The 13,106-nt window shown below is 43.1% G+C and overlaps 1 protein-coding gene across 6 annotated transcripts in view; it reads right to left on the minus strand.

The window, feature by feature from the left end:
- CHD2 (chromodomain helicase DNA binding protein 2) overlaps positions 1–13,106 on the minus strand; it is a 76,072-nt gene that overhangs the window by 52,450 nt on the left and 10,516 nt on the right. For 5 of the 6 annotated variants that reach the window (XM_067555635.1, XM_067555634.1, XM_067555637.1 and 2 more), the window contains 2 exons: positions 5,519–5,738; positions 2,020–2,106 (listed from right to left, as the gene is read on the minus strand). In XM_067555635.1, coding sequence (XP_067411736.1) covers positions 2,020–2,106; positions 5,519–5,738 — 307 coding nt within the window. The remainder of the gene's footprint in view (positions 1–2,019; positions 2,107–5,518; positions 5,739–13,106) is intronic. The other variant, XM_067555638.1, reaches the window with a different exon arrangement.

Consider the following 13,106-nt stretch of genomic DNA (forward strand, 5'->3'; position numbering starts at 1 on the left):
CCCAAACTGGCAGTCCCAGCAGAGAAACCTATGACTGAATGGTCCTAGAGACTGAACTGCCCTCTGAATTGGATAAGTGATCCCGTAGAACCACTGGGGCAGCATGCAGCGCTGCTGCCTGGGCTGTCCTTGTTCTGCAGGGAAAGGATTCGAGCCTGCAATGCTGCCTGATCAATGCTTTTCATTGAAGCCACACCAACATTTTAGGACGCAGATAAAAAGCTCCTTTGCATTGTGTTGGAAAGCCCCAAACAGCAAGTGGGCAGAGCACATCATTGATGATGGGCTTGATCTTGCAAGGTAACAAGCACTCTCCCTAGGTGCAGAGCATCCTGCGCTCCTGGTGACTTCAGTGGGAGACCAGGGTGTTCAGCACCATGCAGGATCAAGCCATAAATCAACTATCCTCTCCATCCCCCCTTAATTTTTATGTCTCCAAAATCAAGACTTTCCATCTCCTCCTCATTGTGAGGCCCCGACGCTGTGCTAGCAACCACGTCACACCCTCCATCAGACTCTGCTGCAGATGGGAGTCACCCTACAGGAACCAGTTGGCCCTCCTTTGAGGGGAGGGGATGGATTTCGATTTGACTGGGTTCTTTTAGGGGGGGTTTTCTGGGAGGGGGCTGAAGGTTTTGGGGTTTTTTTGTTTTTTACAATATTATGTGGTATAGCAAAGTTTTTACAGCTTGGATTTTATTTTATTTTTTTACTGTACCTTATATAGTAAGGAATAAAGATATTGGAAAAGAAAACAACATTTGCAAAACCACGTAATATTGTAAAACAAAAAAGGACAGGACTTACCTGAGCCCCCTACAGGGCACTCGGGTCTGCAGCGGAGATCTGTGATGGGTGTGACATCACCAGCATAGTGCATAGCGAATCTGGACTTTGCGGAACTTGAAAAGGAAAACAAAAGCTAAGTCAATTATGTGCCAAATGCCCTTCCTTACCTGCTGCTGCTATTTGGGGCATTTCCGCACACAAGTCTGGAATTTTGTGTGTGTGGTTGCATGGTGCAGATAACATGGTCCAGTAGATAACAAGGAGAAGCACCAAACAAAGAGAAGATCTGGGCTCTATTCCCTGACTCACTGTGTGACACTGACAAAGTAATTTAGGCCAGCATTTTCAAACCTTGGTGCCTAATTGTTAGGTCTCTAAATCCATATATAAGCACCTATCCCTAAGTGGCCTGATTTTCAGAAGACTCCAATAGTAGCTACAGGTACGGCCCCTCTGAAAATCAGGCGGCTTATATTTAGGCTGCTCGATTATAGATTTGTGTGCCTCACTTTAGGCCTCCTAAATCTGCAAATTTCAGCCTGAACCTCTCTGTGTTTCCCCATCTGTAAACAGGGAGAGTGATACTTAGCTTCCTTGGAGATCTGCAGATGAAAAGCACTGTATAGTAAGCATGGTTATAAACATAAACAAGCACAGCAGCTAATTTCTCCACTTCTTTAGTATGTTTGGATGGATGGAGTCATTTAAAGTTCTGGCTGCCAGATTCTAATAAACTCATGTTTTGTTGTCCCTCACATTAAATTTAAATGCAAGATTTTCCCAATACTCAATCAAAAAAAAAAGTAATGGTTCATAAAACTGAACTCACACACACAAATGCACTGATCACTGCAATCCATTCGAGGACATAAAGCAAAGCCTGTTTTATTGTTGTAAGGTGTTTCTGGGAAGTTTCCTTTATGTTTTTTACACGGACTCCCTCTCTCTGATCTATGTTTCTACAACAGAGCATGACTTGCATTGGGCCCCGTTCCAGCAATCAGATCCATGCATGCAGACCGCAAGACCCACGCAGAATCCTATTGACTCCACAAGTGTCTGTCCAAGTCGATCCGACTGCAGGATCACGACCTTAATTTATGAAATCCAGCTTCCCCAAATCTGCCTTGAACTTAGTGTTTAAAAGTTGACACACATCAGAACTACATTTGTTCTTTTGTGGGTTTTTTTATTTTAAATATTCCCTCATCTCATCTTTTTTTTTCTTACCTCTTCTTTTATATTAAATCGCGATGGTTCTTGTCTGCTTCGGTTTGACCTCCTAACCCCATAAACATCAGGATACTCTTCCCACATCTGCAAAATAAACAGACCATCAGAAGGCCTGCTTCACCCCAATTTTTGCTATCATTTTAGATAAGTTTAAGAGTGAACTTCTGGATGAATCAATATGGCATTGGTAGGGGGGTTTTTGGTGCGGGATGGTTAGGTAAGTTATGGTAACTTATGAAACATGACTGAGAGGATCATGGATTATTTTTGGCGATATGCCTAGCAATGTTTTGGAACAACATGTTTTATTTCAGCAGTCTCCCACTCTATTTATTATACTGAGTTGTCTCTCCCCCTAGCTACAAAACACTTCAAGGCTTATTTATGCTATAGAAGGACAGGTATTGGAATACCCAGTCTCTCCACGTGTCCCTGCTGGAGTAGGAGGACCCAAAGAAGGAACCACCCTACATTTCATATGAATGAACTGAGCTATTTATTTCAGCTAGAGAGAGACACAGAGTTTTTTTTAAAAAAAAACCCTCCGTTCACATCAGACTTGTGGCAGTGCTCATAATTCTCCCCGACAGAAGAGAAGCTCTACAAGGCCGGGGATTTAGGCTCAAAAGGACCAATCTCTCTGACCAGACGCACCAGCCCCCATTTCTCCCCTAGGGAAAACCCCATTGGACTAACTGAACAGTTCAGCAACATGTGGATCACCTCCGCAATCTAGAAAGCCCCGGAGATCTGTATTCCTGTTGTGTGTAGGATTCTGTTCCAATCCAGATACTACCTGGAACCTGCAGGGCCCATGGAGCAGAACTCCCGTAGAGCTCGGCATTCCACCCCCTCTTGCTGGTCTGTGCTAATAGAAAGCAGCTGGATTTCTGATTGCCTGAGAGCAGGTGACCTTCATTACCTGACAACTCATCACAGCATTTACAGTGTACTGGCCTCCTCTAAAGCCCATGCTACAGCTTTCAACTGAGTTTATAAACAGCTAGTAGTGGCATAGCTGGCTCCGGACACAGCTTGTATCCACACATAACGTGGTTAACCACAGCAGCTAATGATGTATTGCCCTTGCCAGACTAGACAGTGTGACAGATGCCAAGAGCTGGTTACTAGTACAGGTAGTGCTCTGAGAACCAAGTTGCTGTAACCAAGTCAAAGAAGAGTTTTGAAAACTGTTGACAAAAAGTATGGTCTGTTGATCTTGCGTAGCCAGGCCCTTAGGAGAAGAAAAGAGGAGAAAGGAAACTATGAGCTAAGAGAAGGTGTATGGACAGCAGTGTGGATGACATGGGACACTAATAATGGTGAGACGCCTGAATGGACAGAGACAAACCTCAAGAATGTTTACAAAAATACTCAGTCTCATAACCTGTGCTTACGTGCTCTGGATGAGTCTAATTTGGCAAGCCCTTATTGCCCCTATTAGACTTTATCCCCATTTTATGGTCTTCTAAAGATATTCACCTCCATCCCACAAGTATCCTTAAAAGCACTGGCAAGGGAAGGATACCTAAACACACTAACAGATACAAAAGTGACACCTGGGATGAAGACATGATGAATGCAGGACTGAAATCTACACTGGTTCTGGTACATTTACAAGAGATTATGAAGAAACACTACAACTGAGAGGTTTCTTGTAGAAAATATACTTGTTGGGCATACACATGCACAGAAATAAATCAGAAGCCTGTTCAATCACTTTCCTATATCAAAAAAAAACAAAAACAAAAAACAAAGAGAAAAAAATCCCATTCAAATCTCTCTCTCTCTCTCTCTTATATTGTAAGGTTTTCAGGGCAGAGATTAACTTCCCCACCTGTTTGCACAGTGCCTAACACAATGGGACTCAATTCTGACTCGCTGGTCTCGCTGGTGATAACTGTCATGGGAATACAGTATGATGATAATTCATTGCACTGGTTAGTCCAGTGGACATAATTCCAAAAAACTCGACTCAGCAGAGGCAGGAAGCAAAACATCCACTGCTCTTGGCATTAAGGAAGATGGACACATTTCTCATTTGAAAGTCCCCCAACCTGTTCCATGTCTCATTTACATTATTTAGAATCCTGCACATGGATCTGTTTTTTCTCAGATATGTTTTAATGTTTGTCTTCTAGAGATGTGTTGCTAAAAGTCCATAGAGGAAGAGACATAACTTCCCTTGGCTGCCACTAAACAACAATAAAACAGAAAGTTAAGTTTTGTGTTACTGTTACTGCCATAAAAAACGCATCTTATCTTGCCACTCTTAACATGCGAGGCTTAGCTAAAACCTGAGCAGGCAGAATAATGGTTCTCAGGCGGCTGAGATGGAACTTCCGTTGTGAACAATTAGAATTCACTGTTTCTCTCCCTGCAGTCACTTGAAGAGTTTAGGCTTCAGCCAATGTTCTTCTCCAAGACCTAGCAAACAAAGTAGCTTTCTCCAAGAACTAACTTACATGAATGCGTTTTATTTGGACTTTACAATCTGGGACGCCAAACCACAAATGACAATAATAATACAGTGACACAGCACAAAATGCATAGAACTGGTTAGTGTGACCTGACTCCTCTTCTGAAAGTCCGCCACATTTGTTGGGCTTCCACACCCCAATGGACACCCTTTCCCTCTTTTTTTCCCAACTCACTCTCCACTGCTCTTGACTACTCAGACTGCAAATATCCAGATTATTTCTTTTAAAATGGTAACCCAGATCAATCTGCAGTTTTTACAGCTCTGGCTGTGTCCACGCCGGGGTAAAGCACTTAGTCCAAGCATGAGTTCTCCACCGGGGGGGCAGGACACCAGGGGGAGCACACCAACAGGTGCCAGGGAATCACAATCCCCGGCCCTTCCAATCCTGTTAAATGGGAGAAGGATGCTGGCTACGCAATGGGGGCAGGGTAAGCCGGGAGGGGGGTTGCCCAATATGGAAAAGGTTGAGTCCTATGGATCCAGAAGTATTAGGAAACAGGAAATCCACTTCCTTTTAGACCCACAATGAAGGAATTAAAAATAGTGACCTGAGGAGACTGCAGCCTGAATGCTGGACACGGGTTGGGCACATTCCACTAGGAAGCTGTACTACTTTTACCTAAGTGTGGGGGGGAGCCAGACGAAATATTGAAACCTTTGTACTGACAATTCATCTCTGTCCCCTTCATTTCATTAGTCAGCCCTGTCACAATCGACCCCAGCCCCAGGGTGTAAATCTCAAGCTGTCGCATCTTGGCACAGTCACATGGAATCTCCTATTTGCACATATCGTACAAGCTAGCTGAGATGCACATGGAATGAGTGGCAGGGAGCTCAAGGAAGCCAGCATCAGAAGGGCTGCTTTTTGTGAGGGTGTTTAGAAGGCTGGCAAAGTGGCTGGGAGGCCAACGAGAGTTTTGCTTGCATGCTGCTCTCTGGTCCTTTATTCTGGGCAGGGGGCTTGACAGTGCCTGGTTATATATACATGGCTAGTTAAAGTGCCAGGGACAATACCTTTTTTACATCTGCTATCCTTTCCTTCTTGCTGGCTGGTTTTTCTTTGGTTTCAGGTGGGGTCTGCTGGGATTTCGAACCTGTTGATTCGCTTTCGGATTCAGACTGGCTTTCGGAGGACTCTGAGCTGCTGTTTGACTCACTGCCATGCTCGCTGCCCTGTTCACTCTCAGACTGGCTTGCAGAGTCGGAGCCAGAGGCCTCTTCAGATGCTGAGTGACTAATGGTAAAGAAAGAATTAATTTTAGCTGCACTATGACACCTTAGAAATAACCACCGAGCAATCCTGGACTGCATCCAAGGCACAACACTAGGCACACTTTTAAAAGTCTAGGGGTGTAAATCCCCAGGCCTAACAATAATACTATGCAATGCCACATCAGAGCCACACCCAGATGCAACTGCTCTCCCAGCGGAGGACACACGTTTGGTACATGAGGGAAGGGGATGGATTTCATGCCACTATCAAGTACCTACCTCTGGTCAACTAAAGCACTAAGGACTGACTGCAGAAAGAGCTGCATCAAGGCTGCCTCAGGGAAGCAGACCCTGAATGTAAAGACTTGTTCTGCTCAGAATAAGATGGAGCGTGGCAAGCTGGGACATGTGGTCTCCATGGGTCAGGCCATCAGATTAAAAATGAGTGTGGGCACTATCGCTGGAATTTCTATTCATTTCCAATTCAGCAGCCAATTAGAACCATACCAGTTCAGACCAGTTGTCCACCTGGTCTAATATCCCATCTCTGAGAGGAGTCAGTACCAGATGCTTCAGTGGTAATAATTAGATACACTCCAGACAAAGCAAAAACTCACCAATGGAGTGGTGGGAAGGAGTTTCTGTATCTGGCTGGCTGGCTGAATTTCTGTTGAAATGGTTATTTTACTGCTGCTGGGATTTCATTTATTGTGTTATTAAAAATGTTAGGGAGCCTAGAACAGGCGTCTTTCTATGGTTGTTAATCAAATAAACAAACAGCAAGAGGAATCCGTGTCTCCCCTAAATGGGAGCATCCAATTTTCTGAGATTCAAAAGGGATTTTCATCAAGGGTGGGAGTTTAACTGCAGACACTAAAGTTTTAATACATTTTATTTATATATGATTGGGGTATCCTAAGGGAAAGAGAGCAGAGGCCATGCTGTATTAAAAATTCACACCATGCCACCGGAGCCCTCACACTGCTGTGCCCATGTCTCCGAGAGCTAGTAGCAGGCTGCACATTTTTGTTTCATTTTCCATTTCCCCTGCCTCTCAAACCACAACTCATTTGCAACCCAACTAACGAGGAAAGAAACTCATTACAGCACAACACATTATGCACATGACAGAGGAGGAAGAAGAGCAGCTAGAATTAGCAATCCTGGCATCACATCTGCCCCTACTATAAACTCTATGAGAATAAGACCATACATTCTATGGGGCAAGGACTATCTTTTTCTTCTTTGTTTGCAAACAGCTTAGGAAGAAGAGTCAGTACAGTTCCAAGAGGGGAATGTAGTTTTTAATTTTTCCCCATTTATACAATTATAAAAGAACAACAAAATGTATCTAGTTTTTGTCCAGATTGATTAATTTAAGCAGTATCAGTACATTTTAAAAATGCAAAGCTAACAAGAACAGAAGCAAGAATATCATTATATACTGCGATGGTAAAATTACATAGAAATCAGTATACTTTTACACAGTAGCTATCCACAGATACAGTAAGATAAAACTGATAAACCTTTCCACATATATATAGAAAAGATTCAAATATGGAAATAAAAAGGATCCTATTTTTAAGTGAATTATTTTATGAGTCCTTGTAAAAACTAAATCTGCTTCCTACAAAATATAGGTCTCCTCTAGCCACACAGACTATATCCCCCTCCAGTCATGAATAAATACATCCCAGACAATCCCCTAAGAAGTAAATCACTACCGGAAAACAGAACTGCATTTTCTCAGAGAGCTGGCAGAGGGCAGCAGTGAAACACTGCATGAAAAACTGTTCCGAAATTCCTCCAATCCTGGGCACTCAGCCAGACTTCCAGTCACCATTTTAGAACATTGCTCTTCCACCATCTTATGATTTCCCTGCTCTTGTGACTTCTAGTTTATTTTGTATCCCAAAATGGAAGAATTCAGAATTAAAAGAACAAAAAAATTAGCTATAAGGGAAGATTTCAAAACCTGGAGGAATAGAAATGACCAATTTCTAAGACGGCTCCGGGCGCATGCATATAATCCTCAGTGGAATACAATCACTCGAAGGGACCATCACTCGAAAAGAATATTAAATTCAGCAGCTATTAACCCTTTTCCCCGATCTCTTCTAGAACTGGAAAACCAAGACAAACCACTTTCTGATGGGCCTCTGCAGCACCCACATTGCCTGTGCCCCCACTTATGGTCCATATAAAACACAGCTCTTGCTAAGGTCATTTTATGTGCCTGCACTCAAAATATGTCACGTCTCCTTGAATTCGTCCATTGGCTTCCACTTTTCCATCACCTCAAGTTTCTTGTCTTCACCTTCCAGGCATTCCCCATCTTCTCCCTTGCTTATTTTTTGGCTCAGCTCTTTTCACATTGCCTCCTGCCATAACCCCCGCCTCATTTCCCCCCATTTGTCCATTTCTCTTATAGCCATTTTTGTGTCCTCTCTTAGCTATGGAATGCCCTCACTGAATGCATCCATAAGACCACTCCCTCTCTCTTTCACTTGGAAATAGCCCACACCAGACCCATTTACTAGCAATTAGGGAGGTCTGAAAATTTTCACTGAAATTATTTTTTGTGGGAAAATTGGGTTTTCATTCAGACAAAATTTTCATGACAAATATCTGCTTTCTGTGGAAAATTTTGGTTTTTAGTAAAAAATTCAAACGCACCAAAACAGAAATATTTCCCTTCAGAAATGCTGACAAGGTGCCTCGTGGGAGCTGTAATTCAGTTGCTTCATGTCCCCATTCTCTATGGGCCAGGCTCCCCAGTTGGACTGCATCTCCCATAAACACACCATGGCCAGGGACTTCCATGATTAACCACTTCCCCTCTCCAAGAGCGGAGACTGTGGTGCATCATAGGACATGTAGTCCAACCTGGGAGCCCAGCCTAGAGTGGATAATGGAAACTTGAGGCGCCTGAACTACAACCCCCATGAGGCAAAGTGGCAGCATTTTCCAATCAAAACGTTTCAGTGTTCAGCCAAAATATTTTGGTATTCAAATTTCCACTGAAAGTGAAAAGTCTTTGGGGGTGGAGGGAAATCACAGTTTTTCAAACAGCTCTACTAGCATTGGCTACAAGAAGTTAAACAACTAATAATGGCTGGGTTGAGATCCAGGTGGCATAGCTGATATTCATTTAAAAACAGAAAAAAAAAAACTATTGTAAGTCTTATCCCTCCCCGCAGCCCTTTGTCTGTCAAGGTTCTGACCTCTTCTGGGACAGAGAGCGCATCTACCACATTGTGGGTAATACCATAATGCAAATAAGGAATAAGAATACTGCAATCTAAAAATTGTCATTTCTTTAGAAAGAGGAATCAGCCATACATGTTTGCAGGTGTGTATATATATTCATATACACTTGCTGAAAGGGTAAAATATTGCAGCTGAGTATGTGATATTTCTTCATTTTCTAAGATTGTGGCAAGCAATTCCCTTTTTTAAAACCCCTTGAAATCTGTTAGTGAAACAAAGGACATGTGCTTGTCAATAACTACCTTTACTTTCGTATGTTAATGCAATACAAAAAAGTAATTAAAGTATTAAAAGAAAAGTTAATTCCACAAAGTGGATCCTAATGATCTCTGAGACAATCAGGAAATAAATATACCCCAGTCTATGAGTATACAAGATAAGCAACAATATGTGCCATGTTAATCCTTATAGCTGTACATAATTGGAGATTAAAGTCCCTCTCTTCCAGTGTCTGTTTTTGGGAGATAATCCTTTTGGACATTAAAAATGGGCACCAGAACAAGGCTACTTTCAATTAGGCTATGATTGGGATATCTGGAAACCACCTACTAAAATCAAAGGACAAACATCTATTGAGCTAAGTGCAAGCTGGCCCACCACCTTTGGAATGAGGATTGTCTACGAATTTAGATCCACCAAGATTCAGAAAAGATTATTCCACATTTCCAGCCTGTAACTCTTTATTCATGAGGCAGATATTTCTGACCTGGGAAAAATTCACCCATTACTGAAGAGTAAAAGGAAATAATCCTATCTGCTTTCAAGAAATAACTATCTTAACAGCAATGCTAGGAGCCCACTGGATCACCTCTTCACAACCATGCATCTTAAGAAATCCACAAGAAAATTGTATCAGGGCTTGGGGTACCATAATGAGTGCTGAAGCATTTTACAGCTGGGCAATTCAACTCAATTTTGTATAGTTCTTTTTTAATATAAACTGCACCCAAGTTTCTTTGTATAATGTTAACTAGAGAATGAAGGTGAAGGATATGCTTTCACAGGGCCACAGGGAGGTTTCTGGGGTGCCTGTGGCAAAATATGAAACTGAGGCCTCTGCCAAAAATCCAAGAGTGCAAAAACACAGAGGGGAAGGGTGGGGTTGACGGGGGGCGGGCCGGCCCCACATTGCCCCACAGTTGGTGGCTTCTGTCCCACAGGACTGAGCCTACCTCTCCACTCCAGGCACTGAAATCTGGCACACACGGTCACAGCGCCAAACCTGAATGGCGCTGAGACCCCGTGAGCCAGCTCGCAGTGCCACCTGGCTTGGGGGCCTCAGGGCAAACTGCCTCTTTTGCCCCACTCCCCGCTTGCACAGCCCTGTGTTTTCAGCTGATAGGAGATGAGCTAAAGCCTGTAAGGCAGAAAGCTACAGAAAGGCTATTTCAAACACCATGAGCTGCAAAGTGGAAGGCTCTTGCACCCACACTGGTGAGATTCTGCTTAGAAACTACAGGATTTGGCATCCTATGAATAGAGCTTAAGGTGGGGGTGAAAGGAATACCGCTCTCTCAAGCTTCATGTACTTGAAATGCCACTCCAAATTGTGCAGATATTCCAAATATTATGGGCACTCTTTTGGGCTCCTCATGGGTGGCTCTCATTCACTGAGGTTCAACTATCCACTTGGACAGGTCCAGAAAAAGGCACAGACATGAGCCTTTTACCTGGGCACCCAGAGTTACGTGAGGATATCAAAACCGTTACGTTTTCAGTTAAAAAGAAGTTTCAAGTCCTCAGGTTTGCAAAAAGAGCTTGAAATGGTGACTCAAGTGTAAACAACCCAGTGATGACCGCCTGAGTGTGCAAACAGCCACCAGCAAAGGGAGGAGCAGCAGCAGCCATTACTGTCAGAAAAGCCACCTGGCCCCATACTCACCACAAATGCACACTAGGCCTCTACTGTTTTAAAGAAGGAGGTTGGTGGAAACTGGATGGATGGAGTTTAGATGCCCACTAGTCTCTATGGGACTTGCTCCCCAGTGGAAATCAGATACCCCCTAGGCTCTAGTCCTCCTCTCTGGATTTTTGGCTCCACGGGTCAGATGGGAAAAAAAGAATTTGGAGGTCTCTCTGAAGCATCACCCATTTGTGACACCAAAATGAGCTGCTGCTCAGAAATCTATGACTCTCCCACCCCACACATCTTTTCTTCCACGCATTGATCAGCAGAAGCTAACTAAATATTTACATTTAAATCACCATGATTGGGCATCTAAATTAACACTCGTTGAAATGAATGGGGCAATTCATAGTTCTCAAACAAGATGTTTCAGACTTGCTGCAGACTCAGACCACAGCTCTGGTTAGGTTTGGTTCATATGTTATGGATTTTCTTCGCAATTCTAGAGAACAGCACAACAAGCTGAAAAACGCTATTGTGTCACTGACCTAGCATGACCTGGCCCAAGACTTCATATCCTAGGGACTGAAGGACAACAGAGATAATGGAGAGAGAAAAGAATGACTCACCATTAGGTAATGTGGAGGAAGCGTATCAAAGGCTTTCCAAACAAGTGCAATGTTTCTGAGTTGGATGTAAAGTGGGAAATAGTGGATTTATTTGAGGATGGGGTTATGTAGTCATAACTTGGTACTGCTATTAGAGAGACAAGGTGGGTGAGGTAATATTTATTGGACCAACTTCTGTGGGTGAGAGACAAGCTTTCAAGCCATTGAGAGCTCTTCTTCAGGTATGGAAAGGTCTGAGCATCAAAAGCTTGTCTCTCTCACCCACAGAAGTTGGTCCGATAAAAGATATTGCCTCATCTACCTGGTCTCGCTAATATCCTGGGACTGACACAGCTACCATTCCATTGGTACCTTCATATCTTTTGACACCTTTAATGTTGCCTCCTACTTGGCTTTGCCATCTAAACATACTGATTTATTTCTGCTGCTAGTACTTTTTTTTTTCCTAGCAGCAAGTAAATCTACATGAAAAGAGAAAGGAAGGTTTACTTGCCAGCATATATACAAGGGAGTCAAATTAAGGATCTCCCTACAACCTTTGTCCCAGCATTTCCTAACTTTTGAGAGTTTGACTTTACCACTGTGGTTTTTTAACATTGCTTTTTATAAAACCTAGGAAATTGCATACAAAAACTGACTAAGAAGAAGATTCCATCACATAAAATCATACTGATCCCCCACATCAATAGTGTTTGAACCCAAAACCACACCACAAACTCTCCCTTTGAGCTAAATGTGCAACTGGTAGCAGAAATAGTCTGTCATCCTGCCTACGCACCATTCACCAGGAGATGTGGCACACATTTTGCCAGCAGCTTACACAGCTATTTGCCAGACAGCAGTGAAATGTTGGATAGCAGGATTCCTGGGTTCTATTCCTATCCCGACTCTGGAGAGGAATGTGGTTTAGTGACTACAGACAAAACAGCCACACATATACCTGGGGCACATGGAGCATGGAAGGCTGCGGGGGTTAAGTGGATGAGACTTGAAACTACCCCAATTAGAGATAAGCTATTCCCAGCCTGACTTGACCTTATGTAAACTCTGAGGTATCCTACCTGTAAAATAAGGTAAATGATACTTGCCTGCCTCCTAAGGCAAGGGTGGGAGGCACCTTGCTCAATAACAAGGATTGTGAAGTACACAACTAAAGTAAGAAAGGAATCCTGCAGCTGCTGCTCTTCCTCCTCTTCGCTATGTGAGTGCCTGCCTCTTACCACCTAGGAGCATGTTTGGTGCAGATGAAGCTGTGGGGGAGGGAGGGGATGGAGCAAGCTTGGTGTAAATTATTTAGAGCTAATTTGAGCAAATGTGGATGATATTCTTGGGCACAAAAAAGGCACCTCTATGAGCCCAGGCTGCCCTTTCCCAAATATCCAGATCCTGCTCCAAAGGATGGAGGCCCTAACACTCTTTCAGGAAGAACAGATATTAAAAAACAAACAACCTCTTTTGCCCAACTTCCAACTTCGTTTTCAGTAAAAGCTGAACTATTTTTGCTTAAAGTTTCAAAAAGAAATTCAGCATGAAAGAGAGCAAGTACTTAAAATTTCTAACAGAATGGTTAAAATTTGGCAAATTGACAAGCAACTGAAAATAGCAGATTAGAACAGAACATGTTAAGCAAATAACGATGGACATT

This window comes from Emydura macquarii, unplaced genomic scaffold, assembly GCF_026122565.2.
Source record: "Emydura macquarii macquarii isolate MOO-44397 ecotype Brisbane River unplaced genomic scaffold, CSIRO-AGI_Emac_v2 contig_1644, whole genome shotgun sequence".
Taxonomy (NCBI): Eukaryota; Metazoa; Chordata; order Testudines; family Chelidae; genus Emydura; species Emydura macquarii.